Raw genomic sequence first — 12,904 nt, forward strand, 5'->3', positions numbered from 1 at the left:
GGGCAACAGAGGGAGACTCCATCTCAAAAAAAAAAAAAAAAAAAAAAATTTCTTAAAATCTATCAGGTAATTTAGAAATATGGATAAATGTCCATTTGAAACAAAATGCTATTCAATTCATTTTTACTTGCTTCAAGCTTTACATTTTTATTTGGGAGCCTTTAATCTTAAGCTACCAATAAGAATAGGACACCAAAGTGTAAAAACTTGCAACATTACGACATGTTATAATGGGCATTGGTGTACTTCAAATATAATTTGTACTTTTAGATATATAAGATTTGATGTTACGTGTCCATTATTCTGAGCAGGATTAGAAATGTGTCATGAAGCCTAAAAAAAGAACCATAAGAATTATTCTTTTATACAGCTTACTAGCTCTCTTTACATTATCTCAATTGCAAAAGCATGAATCTCTCTTCCATTGTCTCAAACATAAGCTAAAGCATATGTTTTAACAATTATGATTAACTGGAAGCAATGAAAGGGGGAGGAGGAATCATCACATGCTTTGTTCTACTGAGGAATCCAACATGTATTCTTCAGGTAATGACAGGGAGTGGTGCAGCAGCATTGCTCAAATGAAGCCCATGGGTTATGGAAAAGCCAAAGCTCTGTTAGAGAATGTAAGAGCTACCACTCACTAGGCAAGAACTTATCCAGAGGTTTCTCTATGACAGAACATGTGGAGTCTGAACTACTGCTGCTGCTACTGCCTGGAAAACAAAGAAATGAGCCCAACGGGAACCAAAGAAAGAGGAAACAAGAAAATGAACACATACACAGAGAAAAATTCAGTTTTGAGAAAAAAATTTTAAAGGACAACCAAGCTCTGTATTAAAGAACCAAAATTTACTTTCCTAAAAAACCAGTCTTGGTAGTTTATCCAATATTCTCTACTTTACAAAGCCATACAGAGGAATTAGAAAGTGTACTGCTTTAAGCAACTACTGTGGGCAAATTCTACTGGTCACCTAAAGCCTAATCATTCAAAGGGTTGAAATGAGAAGAATAAAAAATAAATAAGTTATTTGGTGAGATTTTAGTCTATTGAAACTATTTAGGTTGATAATCTAAAGGAATGGAGTTTTAAAACTTAAAGTCATACGAAATATTATAGGAGTGATATATTAGCCTTCATAATAGGTTAGTCTGTCTCCACTTTCAGTCTCTCCCCACCAAAATATCAAACTATCAAATATGTTTAAGGTTGGATAGCAAAACTTTCAAAAGGCTCATTGAAAATTTTTAAATTTCTAAGCCTGGAAGGAAGATATATTACTGTTAAATATTTTAACATATTAAACAGTGGCATTTTTCTTTTTAATTTTATTTTTAACAAATCTGTTATCAGCTTCTGCTTTGAAAATAATCTACTCTGTGAAAAACTAGGTGTGAACAAAAAAAAATTTCTCTAAGTCAGACAAACATTTTCTGCAAAAGGACAGATAAGTGTTTGAGACTTTACAGGCCATACAGCTTTGTGCGAAAGCAGCCATAGAGCATAGGTAAATAAATGAGCATGGCTGTTTCAATAAAATTTTATTTACAAAAACAGGTGGTCAGCTGGATTTAGCCAGCAGATATTTTGCCAACTTTTGCTATAAATCATTATTTTTCTGTCTTTTGAAGTTACAAAATCTTTACATAGTTTTTAAATGTGGGACTTCTAATCAAGCAGTGATGGATTTATTTTCAGCACGATCATTTTAATAAGACAAACAAAATATGCACCAGCTTGAAAACAATGACCACATTAATGGAAGAGAGTTCTGAAATAAATATTTATGGTAAAAAGGTTTGAAATGTAGGCCATTATAATATGTCTATTTCATTTGCATATTATCTATATTCTTATCATAATAAACAGTCTTAATTCACACTTGGCAACAAATCCTCCAACAAGGTAAGAATGAGAATACATTTTATAAAGAAAAAGAACTAAATTTAAAAATGGAATTCCTCATACAAATTTACTATTTAAAAATTCAATGACTTTTAAAGACTAATCTTGTTTGCGGAAAAACTCCACATTATCCTAATTTCCTTAAAAAACTTAGGTTTCAGGCCGGGCGCGGTGGCTCAAGCCTGTAATCCCAGCACTTTGGGAGGCCGAGACGGGTGGATCACGAGGTGAGGAGATCGAGACCATCCTGGCTAACACGGTGAAACCCCGTCTCTACTAAAAATACAAAACTAGCCGGGCGAGGTGGCGGGTGCCTGTAGTCCCAGCTACTCCGGAGGCTGAGGCAGGAGAATGGCATAAACCCGGGAGGCGGAGCTTGCAGTGAGCTGAGATCCGGCCACTGCACTCCAGTCCGGGCGACAGAGCGAGACTCCGTCTCAAAAAAAAAAAAAAAAAAACTTAGGTTTCAGCCAGGCATGGTGGCTCAACGCCTGTAATCCTAGCACTTTGGGAGAACGAGGCAGACAGATCACGAGGTCAGGAGATCAAGACTAGCCTGGCTAACATGGTGAAACCCTGTCTTTACTAAAAATACAAAAAATTAGCCGGGCATGGTGGCACGTGCCTGTAGTCCCAGCTACTCGGGAGGCTGAGGCAGGAGAATCACTTGAACCCAGGAGGTGGAGGTTGCAGTGAGCCGAGATCACGCCACTGCACTCCAGCCTGGGCGACAGAATGAGACTCTGTCTCAAAACAAACAAACAAACAAAAAAACTTAGGTTCCTAACACAGATATAAGTCCCTACATAAAACTAAAACCCACAGGAAATTTTAAAATGGCATACCCACTATTATAGAGTCTTACAATTCTAAATTCTAAAAAACAGAACATATTTTCAAAGTCAGCTATAAACAGATCAATACAGGAGAATAAATGCAAAGTTAACCAGGTAAATGGCATACACCTTCTAATTGTTATAACAACAACTAGATAATTGTTATCTAATATATTAAACAGATAACGGCAAAATAAAAGTCATGCACTCTGCCACCTTGTGAAACCACCTAATTTCTACAAATCAGAATACTAATCAGAACTTACCCCTTCTTTTTTTCCTTTTCTCTCCATCTTCTCCAATCTCACCCTCTTCATCATCATCTTCCTCTGACCCACTGATATCAGAGCCTGATATTTCTTCTCCTTGGACAGAAATTTAATAGGATGTTTTTTATCCTGTACCAAGTCATTAGCTATTTAGGATATACCTATATCAACTTTCTTCCTTAGGTTTTTGTTGCTGCAAACAACAAATTTAAATACTATTTAAATGCTCCTAGAGAGTATAACAGATATGCCAATCTCAGACATAGATAAGATGTACAAAAAGACTTTATTTTTAAAGTCTCTAAAGAGAAATTAAATTCTGACCCAATTAAAATTTTAAATCATTCTAGATAGGCAAGGTGGCGCACACCTGTAATCCCAGCACTTTAGGAAGCTGAGGCAGGCAGATCACTTGAGGCCAAGAGTTTGAGACCAGCCTGGTCAACGTCAACATGGCAAAACCCCATCTCTACTAAAAATACAAAAATCAGCTGGCCGTGGTGGGCGCACCTGTAATCCCAGCTACTTGGGAGGCTGAGGCAGGAGAATCACTTGAACCTGGGAGGCAGAGGTTTCAGTGAGCCAAGATGGCGCCACTGCACTCCAGCCTCGACAATAGAGTGAGACTCTGCCTCAAAAAAATAAATAAAAATATTCAAATCATTTAGTTATGTATAATTTTAAATATATACATAAATTATGTGATAGAGTTATTAATTCAGTCTTTAAAAATGTGACCACTTTTGAGGAGCAATTTCTTCTAAAACAGCTTCCTGTTTAAGATTTCAAGAAAGTCACTCAATCTGTATTTTTAAGAGACACAGAACTGTCATGTAACAGTGATCCCACTATTAGGACGGTATCACAAGATATTTTCAAAAAAAGAAATGCTTATTTGCACAAAGATAGTGCTAACTACACATTAACTTAAAGATAAAAAACAATAAAAAAGGAATGATTAAGCCAAGAAAACAGATCAGCACTGTATCATCTTCACATTAGCTATTTTTAAATGCCACTGTTTACATATGAAATGTCTAACAAAATAAAAGTAAGAGGAGAAGGCCGGGTGCGGTGGCTCAAGCCTGTAATCCCAGCACTTTGGGAGGCCGAGACGGGCGGATCACGAGGTCAGGAGATCGAGACCATCCTGGCTAACACGGTGAAACCCCGTCTCTACTAAAAAATACAAAAACTAGCTGGGCGAGGTGGCGGGCGCCTGTAGTCTCAGCTACTCGGGAGGCTGAGGCAGGAGAATGGCGTAAACCCGGGAGGCGGAGCTTGCAGTGAGCCGAGATTCGGCCACTGCACTCCAGTCCGGGCGACAGAGCAAGACTCCGCCTCAAAAAAAAAAAGTAAGAGGAGAAAAAAGTAAAATATACCCTAATCACAACCAGGTAATAATTGTACCTGTAAGTACAAGATGGGAAGGAACACAGAGTATTGGGAGAAGGAATCACTGAAAAATATTTTGTTCTTTGGGCTTAGAAACAATGACATCTTGATAGTAATGAGCATCGCTAGTGCCCAAAACTGGGTTTCTAAATACCACTCTCAAGGCCGGGCGCGGTGGCTCAAGCCTGTAATTCCAGCACTTTGGGAGGCCGAGACGGGCGGATCACGAGGTCAGGAGATCGAGACCACCCTGGCTAACACGGTGAAACCCCGTCTCTACTAAAAATACAAAAACTAGCCGGGCGAGGTGGCAGGAGCCTGTAGTCCCAGCTACTCGGAGGCTGAGGCAGGAGAATGGCATAAACCTGGGAGGCGGAGCTTGCAGTGAGCTGAGATCCGGCCACTGCACTCCAGCCCAGGCGACAGAGCGAGACTCCGTCTCAAAAAAAAAAAAAAAAAAATACCACTTTCCTACTAAAGGGACCAGAGAGAAGTTAATGATTTTAAGGTTGGGCAAGGAAGACACAAGATAAGCCTTTTGTAGTGCCAAAAAGTAACCAAATGCTCAAAACAACTGAAGAGCACATGCTGAAATACAGGAACTACTCTGAAGGATTTCCTAATAGCCAAAGCTGGGACAATTCAAGAAACAAAATAATGATAATACTGGATTATAATCCATGATCTAAATAAGATAAATACTTGAATAAATACATAAATGGGAATGAAGGGGCTGTTCTTCCTCACAATAGAATCCTAAACACTAACCAAGAAGAAATGATGAGAATAGAAAATAACATCGAGCAAATGCCACAGGATTATTGTTGCAGGCAAGAACTATTGATGAATACTAAAAATAGTAGGAGAAAGTATGACGAGAAACAGGACCTTGGCAGTCTCAAAGTATCCCCAATGAGATATTACTAATTACAAATGGAAAAAAAAAACAATAGATTTGCAGTGGAGAAACTTTGCAGGGTCATTATAAAAGAAAAGTACACAAGCCCAAATTCATGAACATTCAACAAATATATGACCAGTACTCTTCAAAAATGTCAAGATCAAGAAAGACCGGGGAATTATAAGAGACTGAAGAACAAGTATGCTAGACATCGTCATTAAGAAGGCATGACAGGGCCGGGCGTGGTGGCTCATGCCTGTAGTCCCAGCACTTTCAGAGGCTGAGGCGGGCAGATCATGAGGTCAGAGGATAAAGAACATCCTGGCAAACATGGTGAAACCCTGTCTGTACTAAAAATACAAAAATTAGCTGGGCATGGTGGCACATGCCTGTACTCCCAGCTACTCGGGAGGCTGAGGCAGGAGAATCACTTGAACAGGGAGGCAGAGGTTGCAGTGAGCTGAGATTGCACCACTGCATTCCAGCCTGGCGACAGACAAGACTCTGTCTCAAAAAAAGAAAGAAAGAAAGCATGTCAAATAAATGCAATGTGTGATTGTGGATTGTATCCTGGACCAGGAAAAAAAAGGCACTGGAAGGAAAACTGGCCAAATTTGAATAAAGTCCACAGATTAGTTAATAAGACTGTATCGATGTAAATTTCCTGGTTTCAATAACTGTTGTATGCTTATATAAGATGTTAACATGAGGTGAAGCTGGGTAAAGGGTAGACAGGAACTCTCCATATCACATTTGCAAGTTGTATTTAAGCCTAAAATAATTTTTAAGTTTAAAAATTATTCTTTTAATGCTATGCTTTTTTATTGTTGATATTATCAACTCCATTAACCGGATTATAAAAAGAAATGTCATAAGAGCAAAAATAAAGTGAAATGTATTAAAAACAGTATTATCATAGAATCCAGCAATTCCATTGCTGGGTACATACCCAAAAAATGGTAAAACAAGAATCTGAACAGGTATTTGTATACCCACGTTCATAGCAGCATTATCACAATAGCCAAAAGGTGGAAGGAACCAACTGTCCATTGGTGGGTGAATGGATAACAAAATGTAGTATATACACAATGGAATATTATTCAGAATTAAAAAGAAGTCCTAACACATGCTACAACACAGATGATCCTTGAAGGCATTATACTAAATGAAATAAGCCAGTCACAAAAAGACAAATGCTGTGTGATTCCACTTTCTTTTTTTTTTTTTTTTGAGATGGGAATCTCACTCTGCCACTCAGGCTGGAATGCAGTGGCATGATCTCAGCTCACTGCCACCTCCACCTTCCAGGTTCAAGTGATCCTCCTGCTTCAGCCTCCCAAGTAGCTGAGATTACAGGCGAGAGCTACCATGCCCAGCCAATTTTTGTATTTTCAGTAGAGATGGGGTTTCACTATGTTGGCCAGGCTGGTCTCAAACTCCTGACCTCAAGTGATCCACCCACCTCGGCCTCCCAAAGTGCTGGGATTACAGGCGTGAGCCACTGCGCCCTGCCGATTTCACTTTCATAAGATGCCCAGAGCAGTCAAATTCACAGACAAAGCAGAATGGTTGTTGGCCAGGATGTAGGGGAAGGGAGGAATGGATAGATACTGTTTAACGAGTACAAAGTTTCAATTTTGCAAGAAGAAAACTGGAGATGGATAACTGCAGAACGATGTGAACATACCACCACAGAAACACAGACTTAAATGTGATTAAAATGGTAAACTTTATGTTGTGCAAGTTTTGCCACAATTTTTTAAAAAGGAAAAAATTCAGGCACTTGCTATAATATGGATGAACCTTCAACGTTCTGTTAAGTGAAATAAGCCAGTCACAAGAAGACACTCTATGATTTTACTTATATGAGGTACCTAGAATAGTCAAATTTATAGAGACAGAAAGTAGAATAGTGGTTACCAGAGACTAGGGGGAGAAGAGAATAGGAAGTTACTACTTAATGGGCACAGCGTTTCTGTTTGGGATGATGAAAAAGTTCTAGAAATGAAGAGGGGTGACAGTTGCACAACAATGTGAATATACTTGATGCCATTAACTGCACACTTAACTAACAATGGTTAAAATGATAAATTTTATGTCATGTATATTTTACCACAACAAAAAAAATGTAAAACATAAATTCAGCAAAATAAAAGTATGCACTCACCATTAACATCGCTAAGAAATTAAAAATCTTTAAAACATACTGGCTATAAATACCACCTAGTGGTCACATTTAAAATACCAAATTTCATTATCTAACAGTTCTCTTACTGCTTTTCCTCAATAACTTTACTTGTTTACTAAATAAGTACCTTCTCTAAACATTTGTGATGCTAGCGTCTCTGAATTTCACCTCTGATCTAGTCAGTCTCCTCACAGACCACAAAGGTGCTTTGAAACCAAAGCCCTCTGTTTACCTGGTTCACGAAGGAGCTCTGTACCTATCAGAAAGGATCTGTTTCTTGCATTAAGGTGCAAGGAATCACTGAGCACTTAATGCCTGGGAAGCATCTCACTCTCATAAATAAGATCTTCAAATTTTCCAACTTTCTAGCATCATGATGTTAGAAAAAAATTTCCAAAATAGAATCTCATGTTCAAATTTAGGTATGAAAGGATATTGTAAAGATGACCTCATGCAATGCATTTTTCCTTATAGCAAACTTGGTTTACTCACGACTGTCTAACATCTTTCTTTACCTCAAACAATAGTGAGCTCATATTGACTGCAATGCCAGAATTCTGGTCATTTTCACCTAAATACATACATGGCAGAATTTGCTCTTATACAGAGACAAATAAACACTCATTCTTTAACAAGTGGTCATATGAAATCTATAAAACATCATGGGAATGTTTAAAAACCATAATACAAATATTATGTAATTTTACTTAAGCTTAATATGAAAATGCAAAAGTATGTAAGTACCAAGTCACTTTCCAGAAATATTCATTTAACTACCAATGTTAGAGGCTCAAAAAAGGTTTAATAGAGGGCTTTTGTTACAACACTTAGTGGTTCAACAACACATTTTTAGCCAACATAAAGATTAGTATTTTGAGAAAAAGTTACCTTCTTCAAGTTTCTTTTTCAGTTCTTCTATTTCTTTCTGGAACTGACGCAGCAAAGCATCCTTTGGATCTTCATTAATTCTAGCTTTATTTTTAATATTCTTAGCACGATTGGCATACCGTAATGTACTGATCGTTTCATCATAATTGTAATCTGCTGGCCCAATATTTGCACACTATTGAATTAGAAATATCAAACAAATCATTTTACACTTGACACAGTGAAAATTAACACTACCATTACAAATACGTCAAAAGCTGTTTAAAGCACATATGCATCCTTGGCCTTCTTGAAAATAAGAGTGTCAACCACATGGGTTTCCAAACGACACTATTATGGGCTAATACACATGCGTGTACCACAGAAAGGACAACCACAGTCGAAACATATCAATTATTGGCATAAATTAGAATCTTAAATTTGCCTGATGTTAACTATATCACCAATTGAGTCTTACCATCATGGTTTTTGAATTTCCTCCTAAGGAATCCTGAAGAAGACGAGTCAATTTAGAGTTACGATAAGGTACATGAGTGCTTTTTCCATCAACCAAGGCAGAAATTACATTACCAAGGGTGGAAAGTGAAAGATTGATTTTCGTAGCTTCCTTTAGGCGCTGTCCAGTAGCTCCAGTTTTTGCCTGCCTTTCTGAACCCTAGCAAAAACAGAGATGAAAGTAAAGCTAAAATGTTTGAAAAAATAGAATATTCTTCCCAAGGTTTTATTAAAAAGTAATGTAACAGTAAAAACCCTGATACAATGCCTGAATTCACTTCAAAATAATATAGGAAGGGAAGAAGTGGGTGAGAGTACATGAAACAAGATTAGCCATGAACTAATTGTTGGAGTTGGGTGATCAGTGTATGGGGGATCACTATACTATTCTATCTACTTTCATTTACATTTAAAATGTTCCATAGTAAATAATAAACATACACAAGTAACAACTTAAAAATCATATGTAAATTATACCTTTTCACTTCAATTTTAATTCATTTATAAAATAAATGGATCACAAGAAAGAGTTATTCCTTAAGCAGCGTCTTGTTACTTACAGCAAGATCTACAAGATGGAGCTTCCCCATCCTGACATGCATGTTACCATCAATGCCTTTTTCACTGCATTCTATAGTAATTGTAAAGATGGCATGGGAACGGGAACTATGCTCATTCATATTAGTTGCACCAACAGAACCTTTAATAAATAAAGGAAATCCTTAAAAAGTGTGACAGAGAGTACCTTTAAAATAAATTAAACATCCCGAACAGTTTAAAATACTTAATTTTATCACAATCAAAAGCCAGAGAGCATGGCTAAATCATAAAGGCATGATGAGTGTGTACTTAGCCATTACATGAAATTTATCTTATACTTTGTTGATAACAAATGAATTTGTAAGGTTTCTCATATTAAAGATGTAACTTGAGCAAAAAATAATTTCAATCCCAAGTAACACTGCCTAAAAAATAACTAATTTACACCCAAAAAAACCACATTAAGTAATTGGAAAAAGTATTACTGATTTAGCTGTCTAAAGAGAATTATGCATGTTGGTGTACTGTAGGAAGTAAAAAATAATAATAATAAAGGGAATTTTAGCTGGGCGAGAATTTTAGCTACTTGGGAGGCTGAGGCACAAGAATCACTTGAATCCGAGAGGTGGAGGTTGCAGTAAGCTGAGATTGCCCCACTGCACTCCAGCTTGGGTGACAGAGTAAGACTTTGTCTCAAAAAAAAAAAAAAGAATTATGTTCTGGGCATATAAACCACAGGAACACTTGCATGTGTATGTTAGATAATACAACAATATTCAGTGCAGCATTAAAAAAAGGTAGATCTAAAGACATGGGAAAATGTCCATAACATATAAATTTTAAAAAAAAGCAAGTTAGAAAGGAATACATAATCCTACTTCTGTAAAAAAAAAAAAAAAAAAATCCATTCAAAATATGCAAAGCAGTATTTGCATGTGTAAATATATGAACATATTGTGTAAACAAAAAACATGTTTTTTTACAATAGACCTGTATTAGTTTTTTTCTTAAATTCCAAAGTATTTTAAAAGCATTGTTAATTTTACTCAGTGCCAAAATTATCTTCCTACTATACATTCATGCAGAACTTTTCTATGCAAGCTTTGATTTTAGAATTTAAACATTAAAGGGGTAGTCTTTAATGAAGAGACCAAAAGCTCCCACTAACTACCTGAGAATTAAATTAATTTCATTCTATGAATGAAATCTTGTGTTAACAATTTTTAATTAAATAACCAATAATTAACATATTTCTGGTATTTAAATTTTTTTAATAAAAGCATACAGAAAGCATAAAGTGAAAACTCCTGACATTCCTTTTCCCCAATTTTATTTCTCCTTCCCTAAAGGTAACCACTACTATCTGTCCTTTCATTTTGTATTTTATATACACACATGTAGACACAAACACACACACAGTGCCCAAATAAATATATGGTTTAACAATTTTTCACATATAAATAAATGGGGTAAGGCAGTACATACACACTGTTCTAAAATTTGCTTTTTTCCCCCACTGACAAACATACTTTGAAATTCTTCCAGGTCTGTACAGGCACATTTAACTGATTGGGGTTTTTTTTGTTGTTTTGTTTGAGACAGGGTCTCATTCTGTCACCCAGGCTGGAGTGCAGTGGCGCGATCTCAGCTCACTGCAACCTCCACCTCTCAGGTTCAAGTGATCCTCCAGCCTCAACCTCCTGAGTAGCTGAGATTACAGGCGCACACCACCACGCCCAGTTAATTTTTGTATTTTTAGTAGAGACAGGGTTTCACCAGGTTGGCCAGGCTGGTCTCAAACTCCTGGCCTCAAGTGATCCACCCACCTCGGCCACGCACAGTGCTAGGATTATAGGCATAAGCCACCACGCCCAGCCTGTTTTTTTTCTTGTTTTTTTTGAGACAGAGTCTTCCTCTGTTGCCCAGGCTGGAGTTTAGTGGTGCTACCTTGGCTCACTGCAACCTCTGCCTCCCAGGTTCAAGTGATTCTCCTGCCTCAGCATCCCAAGTAGCTTGGATTATAGGCATAAGCCACCATGTCTGGCTGATTTTTTTGTATTTTTAGTAGAGACGGGGTTTCTGTATATTGCCCAGGCTGGTCTCAAACTCCTGAGCTCAGGAAATCTGCCCACCTTGGCCTCCCAGAGTGCTGGGATTACAGGCATGAGCCACCTCACCTAGCCTAACTCATCGTTTTTAACAGCTTTATTACAGTCTATGGTATTTTTGTGCCATCATTTACATAATCAGTGTTTTGTTGACGGTTATTTAGATTGTTACATCTGAAAATATCTTCCAGAATATGTCTAAAATTAGAAACACAGAGTCAAAAGGAATGTATTTTAAAATGTCAACAGATACTGTTAACATTGCCCTTCAAACAGGCTGCACCAATTTATATTCCATCCTCAGTGCCCATTTCTTCAAAGTCTTACCAACCTACGTATCTTCATCCAATCTGATGGGTGAAACACCTCTCTCTCTCTCATTTTGGCATTTTCCTGATTACTTGTGAAGTTAAACAGCCTTTCACATACTTATTGCTGTGTTTAGTTCTTCTACAAATAAAATACATATTTTTCGCTAATTTTTCTATTAAGATTTGGTCTTTTTCTATTAATTGGTTCATAAGAATGTAACTGATTTTTGAAGTTTTTTTGTTTGATTTCCTTGGGTTTGACAGATCTATGGTCAAGTCATAGAAACTTATAAAAATTTTTCATTTCCTATTTCTCATCTTTTACCTCTAATCTTTTTTTTTTTTTTTTTTGGTTGCTGTGTTGCCCAAGTTGGAGTGCAGTGACGCGATCTCAGCTCACTGCAACTTCTGCCTCCCTGGTTAAAACGATTCTCCTGCCACAGCCTCCCGAGTAACTGGGATTACAGGCACCCACCACCACTCCCAGCTAATTTTTATATTTTTAGTAGAGACGTTTTACCATGTTGGCCAGGCTGGTCTTAAACAAGTGATCCACCCACGTCAGCCTCCCAAAGTGCTGGGATTACAGGCATAAGCCACCGTGCCCGGCCTTTTCACCTCTAATTTCTAATTGCTATTAGCTGCATCACCAGTACTAGGTTTGAGGCATCTGTATAACATTGCTGAAGCTTCTTACTCTTTTTTTTTTTTTTTTTTTTGAGACGGAGTCTCGGTCTGTCGCCCGGGCTGGAGTGCAGTGGCTGGATCTCAGCTCACTGCAAGCTCCCTCAGCCTCCCGTGTGGCTGGGACTACAGGCGCCCGCCACCTCACCCGGCTAGTTTTTTTGTATTTTTTAGTAGAGACGGGGTTTCACCATCTTAGCCAGGATAGTCTCGATCTCCTGATCTCGTGATCCGCCCAAAGTGCTGGGATTACAGGCTTGAGCCACCACGCCCGGCCTGCTTCTTACTCTTTAGACTAAAAACTTGACACAATTACTAACAAGAACGTTAATATTTTAATTTAAATTTTGTTTTGCTTGTCAACAAAAGGGAAGCATTATAGT

The 12,904-nt window shown here is 37.6% G+C and overlaps 1 protein-coding gene across 3 annotated transcripts in view; it reads right to left on the reverse strand.

Moving 5' to 3' along the window:
* The window catches only part of KIF3A (kinesin family member 3A), a 44,597-nt gene that overhangs the window by 15,678 nt on the left and 16,015 nt on the right, over positions 1–12,904 (reverse strand). For 2 of the 3 annotated variants that reach the window (XM_011951078.1, XM_011951076.1), the window contains exons 6-9: positions 9,439–9,578; positions 8,841–9,038; positions 8,384–8,558; positions 3,009–3,107 (exon numbers count right to left, since the gene is read on the reverse strand). In XM_011951078.1, coding sequence (XP_011806468.1) covers positions 3,009–3,107; positions 8,384–8,558; positions 8,841–9,038; positions 9,439–9,578 — 612 coding nt within the window. Of the gene's footprint in view, positions 1–644; positions 717–3,008; positions 3,108–8,383; positions 8,559–8,840; positions 9,039–9,438; positions 9,579–12,904 lie in introns of all 3 variants that reach the window. The other variant, XM_011951075.1, reaches the window with a different exon arrangement.

The sequence above is a fragment of the Colobus angolensis genome, unplaced genomic scaffold (assembly GCF_000951035.1).
Source record: "Colobus angolensis palliatus isolate OR3802 unplaced genomic scaffold, Cang.pa_1.0 Scaffold314, whole genome shotgun sequence".
In the NCBI taxonomy this organism is placed as follows: domain Eukaryota; kingdom Metazoa; phylum Chordata; class Mammalia; order Primates; family Cercopithecidae; genus Colobus; species Colobus angolensis.